Source organism: Pinus tabuliformis, chromosome 2_1 (genome assembly GCF_031772625.1).
Source record: "Pinus tabuliformis cultivar Carrire ecotype Pingquan chromosome 2_1, CPIR1, whole genome shotgun sequence".
In the NCBI taxonomy this organism is placed as follows: domain Eukaryota; kingdom Viridiplantae; phylum Streptophyta; class Pinopsida; order Pinales; family Pinaceae; genus Pinus; species Pinus tabuliformis.
This window is the reverse complement of record NC_142299.1, coordinates 496,667,209-496,674,604: the sequence shown is the minus strand read 5'-3', so window position 1 is coordinate 496,674,604 and position 7,396 is coordinate 496,667,209. Positions and strand designations below refer to the sequence as shown.

The 7,396-nt window shown below is 37.1% G+C and overlaps 1 protein-coding gene across 5 annotated transcripts; it reads right to left on the bottom strand.

The window, feature by feature from the left end:
• Positions 1-615: 615 nt before the first annotated feature.
• On the bottom strand, positions 616-6,780 carry LOC149201106 (zinc finger CCCH domain-containing protein 18-like). 5 transcript variants are annotated; one of them, XM_089402866.1, is made up of 10 exons: positions 6,636-6,780; positions 6,033-6,535; positions 4,870-5,872; positions 4,676-4,720; positions 4,355-4,525; positions 4,083-4,262; positions 3,105-3,184; positions 2,816-3,013; positions 2,602-2,713; positions 616-764 (listed from the first exon to the last, which is right to left on the bottom strand). In XM_089402866.1, the coding sequence occupies exons 2-10, from the start codon at positions 6,055-6,057 to the stop codon at positions 680-682; spliced, it is 1,899 nt and encodes a 632-aa protein (XP_089258992.1). In that variant the 5' UTR covers positions 6,058-6,535; positions 6,636-6,780; the 3' UTR covers positions 616-679. The 5 variants fall into 5 exon arrangements, with proteins under 5 accessions (XP_089258992.1, XP_089258993.1, XP_089258994.1 ...); XM_089402867.1 differs by having other exon boundaries at positions 616-761; XM_089402868.1 differs by having other exon boundaries at positions 6,069-6,535.
• Between the last annotated feature and the right edge of the window lie 616 nt (positions 6,781-7,396).

The following is a 7,396-nucleotide window of genomic DNA, read 5'->3' as shown; positions in this document are numbered from 1 at the left end:
ATTTGATCCAATACTTTTTGTCAGTTGGGTCGAACATGCATCTCTCTACCTGTGGTGTGGAATCCACGACAATTAATTAAATATACACTACTTGAAAAGATCCGGTGTTGCATTGACTATGAAAAGGAGAAATTTTTTGATCAAATGAAAGGGAGCCAGAAATGCTGAGGGCTCCATTAATATTCCTGTATACTGTATTTGTTATCTTATTCATTCATGATGTTTATTCATGATACTTCTATCATGTCTGGTACAATCTTTTGAAGCTTGATGGATGATACTGTACTTATATAGGAGGGAAGGGGGAAGCTGTTGTTGCTGCTTCTGTTACAGGATGGGGATGGGATCCCAAATCTTTCGTTTCAGATTTAAAATATTCAAGTGGGTCCTTGTTTCTATATAGTAATAATAATGTGGAGTGGAGAAATTAATTGATAGTGGTTTTTTTTGCTCGGTCCCCCTATGGAGCTGTGTGTCCCAACCCCAGATGGGGATCAACGTGTCCACTTGAATGTGTTGGAGCAGAATGAGTACACTGTCGTCTCTCCAACTGCAACGACTTCTTTTAAATGCAGTGCCGGCTTCAGAAATGGATCCATGTAATTGTATAATGACAATAATGATTATAATACGCTGTGTATGATCAATTTTTTAATGGTGGGTACCCAACAGCGAGTTGCTATGTGGCTGCTGATATGTTGTTGGCTGTATATGATGCACGTGGTGTTGTGAACGGACTGTCCGGAAGGTTGTGCCCATGGCTGCTGCACATTGCAAAAGAGAAAGCATTATATTCATTAGTATCAGGGTACAAGAAATATTAGTTGCCATGTGCTGTGCAATTAAGATGGGGAGTGTAAATTTGTCTAGTGTTCATTCATAAAGTACGGTCTGTAAAGAAATTGATGGCAGATGTACAGCACATATTGGATCAGTGAGAGATTTTGTTTGTGTTGAAAATACAGAACTTATAAAATGATACATTATGGATGAATGAATTTTGATAGTTAAATTGTTTTCTGATATTTTTAACTTATTAAATAAGAATGTTTTTTTAATTATCAATATATCTTCGATTTAATAGTAAATACTAATAGGTTAAGTACTGAAATTTGACAAACTTATTAATTGTGAAAACCTAATTTTGAAGATATCATTTTCCTATATAGAGACAAGTAAATAATAAAGACATATAATTATAATCGACATTATCTAGATAGCCAGGACGAGCTTGCTAATTTTGAAAATATCATTTTTCTACGAATAATTATAATCCACATTATCTAGATAGCCATGACGAACTTAATAATTTTGAAAATCCAATTGTGAAGATATCATTTTTCTACATAGATAATAAAGACATATAATTATAATCCATATTTATCTAGATAGCCAGGGCAGGCAATGCTACTTACAGCAAACAAACGCTGACAACTTGTATCACTGTAATTTACATAACCAGACAATACTACTTAAACACTGACATTATATAACAGGGTGGTAGCTGAATACTGGACCATACTATCTAGACATTAACATTATATAACATGCTGGTAGTTGAATAATGGATCAGTCTGGATCTATTTTAATTCTGGTTTAATCAAGCAAGAAATCAAATCTCTTTTTATTAAGAAGTTTTAAAAATTTTCACTTCGAGATTTGGTCCCTTTTAGCTTTTGGTAGTTCTTGGTAAATCAAGTTAAGATGGATTTATGTTGGTTTAAAGTGTATATATAGCTCTGGGTTTTGCCAACTCATAGTTTTGCCAATGATATTCTTATGTAAGAATATATATATATATATATATACCATTGGCAAAACTCAGAGCCCAAAAACAGCCAACCTCAATTTTATTTTATTTCATTTTTATTTTTATTTTTATATAATTTGACATGGTCAAAATGCTTACATAATAGAACAGGAGAGCTGAGTTGGAAAGTGTTGAGCTAGAGAGTATCTCTCCGCAATATAAAATACAGAGTTGTCTAAACATGCTAAGTTTTGCACTTTTTGAAGGGAATACCAAATCTTATTTTTTCTTGTTTAAAATGGGCTTTTGATTGCATATATGGATTCAAAACCCTAAGAAACCCTTACGTCAGTGAAATTATGGAGAGTTTTCAACTCAAACTTGTTATTCCAAAAAATTCCTACCCAATAAAAGCCTTCCAAAACCTAATACATAGACTACAGCATAAAATACTCGTTATAAAAAAAATTACCCCTTAAACACCAATTATAATTATAATTATTAAATCAGGAAAAAGAAATTCTAGCCCTAATGTTAATAATTACAGCCAGTACTGACAACTCTTCCCAACAACTTTAGCTTTAAACAATCTTAGCTATGAAGCATATTCAAATTAGCAATTGAATTAATATGTATATCTATTTTTTCTTCTTCCCAACAACTTTAGCTTTAAACAATCTTAACCATATATGTATGAAGCATATTCAAATTAGCAATTGAATTAATATGTCTATATCTATGATCTTTTAAATCAAGATGAAAATGACATTATGCTAATTTGGAATATATCTGGGGTTAAGATCTATCTGGTTTATAAATGTTAAAAGGTTAGTTTAGTCCTCTAGTTTTACCTGTCTTGGTCACTGGTGTTGTTATTCTTTGGCTTTTCTCCACTCATGGAATCGCTGTTCAACACTTCCAGCAGATAGCTGAAGTGATCTGTCAGCGAGAAGTCATTGAGATCTGCATGTAAATTTAAATGGTGAAAATTCATGGATGCCATGAAGTTGAAATTTCAGATATTTCTTGTTTTTTTTGGGAATGATTGAGGTTTAGACCCCAAACCTTGATCTGTTGCTTTGGCATCATCAAAATCGTTATGTTGCTCCTGAGTCACAATGGCGTTATTGACCGTTGTGATTTTGGAGACTTGGTTGAATAAATGTAACTCTGCTAACCGTGTTCTTTCCATCTCGATGGCTTGCTCCTGCTCCTCGGCCAGAAGCTGTCTTCTCATTACCTCGGAGGTATCGATTCTGGGCCCTGTTCAAGAATAGAACTAATCTTAGAAAAACCGCAGAGATTTTCATACAATAAAAAGTGCTACAGCTAGATACTTGGATAAAATGCGCACCAAGTTGTAAATCGTAGTCCAGATCGAGATTGTAGGCCGCCGCCATGTATTTTGAATGGTCAAGTTTCTCGGTACTCTTTCTGAAACAAACCGAATCAGATATTCCGGCTGAAAATCATAACCATGTTTATAAATAGTTTTAAGCTAAAAATAACAATCATGTTTTATAAGAATGCTGAAATCATAACGGTGCTTACACAGTTCTAAGCTGAAATTATACCTTTGTTTATAAATAGTTTATTATTTCTATCAGAAAAATTTAAACAGAGTTAGGGAATTTATTTTCTTATACAGAGTTAGGGAATGGTGTTATGAAGTATTATATAAATCATCAAATTTAATATTCAATTTTTTTTATAGAGTAAGTTTTATAGTGGATAAATAAATAATTGAATGCTATTAAAATATTTTTCCATATTTTTATTATTAAAATATTCCTTAGGTTAAAATATAATATTAAAATTATAAATTCAAATATCATTGATTTACAAATATTTGATAAAAATGCTTATAAAATAAAATTAACTGTAATTAAATGTGTATTATTAAAACATTCCTACATAAATCCTTACTGTGAAGTATTATGGAAATCATCAAAACCATAAAATTCAAAGTTCAATTTGTTAGTCAAACTAAAAGTATGTAATTTGCTGTTAGTCAAACTAAAAATATGTATATTCACATAATTAATACAAAATATTAATTGAATGTATTATTAAAACCATGAAGTATTTTTACTTCCTTGATGTTAAATAATTGAAGTATTTATTGATGTTAAATAGATAGTGATTAAATGTAATACTAAAACATTCCTACATTATGTTAATTTCAAGATTCCCCACAACAGGGATTTTTGCTCCGCTCATGTATAAATGATCATACTACCCAAATGAGCTACAATATTATATAGCAGAAACTATACTACCATTCAGAATGGAATGAATTTATGTAAAATGAGGATTGAAATCAGAATTCTACCTGTCTCCATGCTTTCCTTTTTCTCTGTAAGGCTTGACAAGAACACGAGCACCACAAACATAATGTGGATTTCCTTTGGCCAGGATCATTTTTACAGTCTCCGAGTATACAAACGTTACAAATCCAAACATTCTCTTCTGTTGGTAGGGTATTCTCACGTCCTGCACAGGCCCATATGTCCTGCCAAACAATCACAGGTGTAATGAATTCCATAGGAATGAGAAAGGAAAGCAAAAAATATATACATGCATGCAAATGAAATGAAGCCCCACCTGAAATAATTGGATACATCTTCCTCTGTAAAAGTGCTCTCAGCAGGGAATGTTAAATAAATCTGACGAGATCCTGCAATCAATCCTGCTGTTATGTCGCTTCGTTCACTCCTGTATTCCGTGAACCTGGGAGCATCCTCTGCTAAAACAACTGCGTGTTGGCCATGTGGTCTGCATAGAACAATCCAAAGTTCAATCCCAAATGGTCTTTCCATTCTTTCTTTCATTTGAAGTTCTAAATTCAAGGGACAGAGTAAATTTGAAGACACAGAAATTTTTTCAAGATTTTATTTCATTAATAACTGCCTGGTTGTGGCTTACTGGTTGGGGCAGGGCATGCCCAGCAAAGAGCAGGACTTCAAACCCCTGTAGATGCAGAGGTGTCAACAAACCAAATTGGTTATGTGAATAGAGTCTTTCCGTATTTGACATAGCCTATTTGTGCCTAGGCATTTTGAATCATAAATCAGAAAAATCATGAAAAAACAGGAATTTCCTAAAGCCAAGAAACATACCTATCAATCAGTCTAACTGTGTTCTTCAAGCGTGCCAAGAGCTTGGTGAGACTGTAACCCGCTTTGCCATGCCTTTGAGATTCAGTCAAGTAGCCTTCTGCCTGCAGAGTCCTCCCATATCTCTCATAGTACAATTGAGGCAATGAGGCGATGGAAATGGGAGTCCTTTTGGCTCTCAGCAATTCCTGCAATTCCAACTCTAGCCTCTCAAGCGACCCAGTGGAGATTGGCTCTTCGCTCACCGATCCAGAAGGGCTGCTGCTCGCCGAGACTGGAACTGAAAGATAGTTTTCAGCATGGGAAAAACGGCAATTGCTGCCGTGTTTGCAGTATCCACGGGCGAAATACAGGCATGGCTTGACATCAGCCATCTGCGTAGGTCGTTTCCCAGTCCCAAAATTCAAAAACTCCATGCCCAATTTGGTCCCATTCAAAGAGCCAACCTGCATCTCTGGGTAATTGAAGTAACTATCATTATCAAACAACTGGAGCTGCTGTTCCTGCAGCTGGAGGCTGTAATCTCTGATCCCTGCTGGTTCATTAAAAGCCAGAGGATGCAGCTTTTCATTGCAAAAGATTTGATCTTGCAGAGAATTCCTGCCCATGAAACTGAGTGTGCTTTGCTCAATAGGTACACTAGTAAAATGATAATTCCCCAGTGGGATCTCTTGATGGGTTTGAGAGTCCCAGTACAGAGTTTTTTGGGCTGAGAGAGCAGGGTAAGAGTGAGATGGAACATGAGAAAATGGAGCATAATTGTATGGTGACAACATCTGGGTTGTAGAGGACTGAGCAACTGGCAAACCGAGCTCCTTCTTGGCCTTAGAGACCATGGATTGGATCAAACTATCTGGACCAAAGGCCAGCCGAATCATTTCTCTGTCTCCATGGTCTTGCACCAACAAATAACCTATGATTTTTGATACATTCTCTGGTTCCATGCTTTGAATCCTTGAGTACACAACCTTTGTTGCTTCATATGTATCCATTTCACATCCAACACCTGCAAAATATGATGCACCAAACGATTAATTCTTCAATAGTCAATGCTCATACATACATATATCAGATCTGAAATACCAACTTCAAAGTTCAAACATTTGACAAGCAACTATTATCCATGATGGAAACTTGGAGAGGATCTCCCAGCATTAGAAGCCTACAAGTCAAGATCTGGCACAAGGACATCAAACAGGTACCATATGAAATCTATGGGGAATGACAACCAAGATCCACGGCTTTCAAGCTGACATTGTTGAACTGGTTTGTTTCCTCAGGCAGCAGCCATTATTATACCTAACACAAAATCACTCTCTCACAGCTGCAAATTTCCTTACAGTGCTGACCTCACAGTCCACCCATCAGAAAAATAAAATTGAAGGGAAAATCGCTGTATGACAAGATAGGCCCATGGCCTACAGCCTTTGAAACCCAAATCATATCTCTGCCCAAAAGCAAAACCATATCAATATCTGTCATTTACCACAGGGACGCATTTCAAACACACTTAGCTTCCACAGAATTGAACAGTCCACATTACTGTATCTAACCTCAAACTCCATACACTGATGCCATTAGTAATTTTTCTGAATCAGACTTGTCATCTAATAACCCCCCCACTTCCTTCGAAGGCCTGTCAATTATACTCCTACCATTGAATTCCTTCCTGTCAAAGGCAAAAACACTAATGAAAACAAGTCCACAGAGCAGAGCAGATCAGAAAAACCAAAAACATAAAATACAAAAACAGATTCAGATCCACAGACCAGTAAAAGGAGATCAGCCATTGATTAAAACCCATAGCCGAGTTCCAGCCATAAATAACGCCGAGTTCATTAAGGCCTCTTCTTACTCCATCTACTAAACAGATAAAGGCCCGCAGTCAGCTGAGCCCTCGGCGAACCTAACCCCACCTTTACTCCACTCGAGTTAAATTCAAATAACCCCGCTTTCGTAAACCTCAAATTCGCCCGTTGGGTTACGAAACCTGTGCCGGAAAACCCTCCCGGCGGTGAAAAGATAACCCCGATAAAAAGACAAGTCATTTTCACCTCCTGCGTAACCGGTTGAAACTCAAAAGGTAAAAGGACTCCGGGCGAGGTAAAAGAACGGCGTGCGGGTCCCACCCGATGTCCACGCACGTAATGCCGGGTGAATACTAAGCGGCGAGCGCCTCTGCCGGCGCGGCGATTCCGGTAACACACGTGATGGTGGCCCCGCTGACGCCATCAGCTCCTTGTTCCGTCATCTGCCGGACGGCCGGGCTGGAAAAGCCGACAGAATCTAGCAGCGATGACGGCTGTATTTCTGCCTAGGTCGTCATACACACTAATCCCTTGGGTTCGAACCCCAGGGCTCGTTGTGTTCTGTGATTAGCATGTACCTTTTCCACAAAGGTGTCTCTCGCCACTTTAATCCCATGGTGCCCCAACAACTTTTCACTTTTGCATTCTTCTGGATTGTGTGTGGGTGCTCATATAAGGAGACAAGCCCAAGCCTTTGTCATTTCTTGTGTTTCACTTCACTT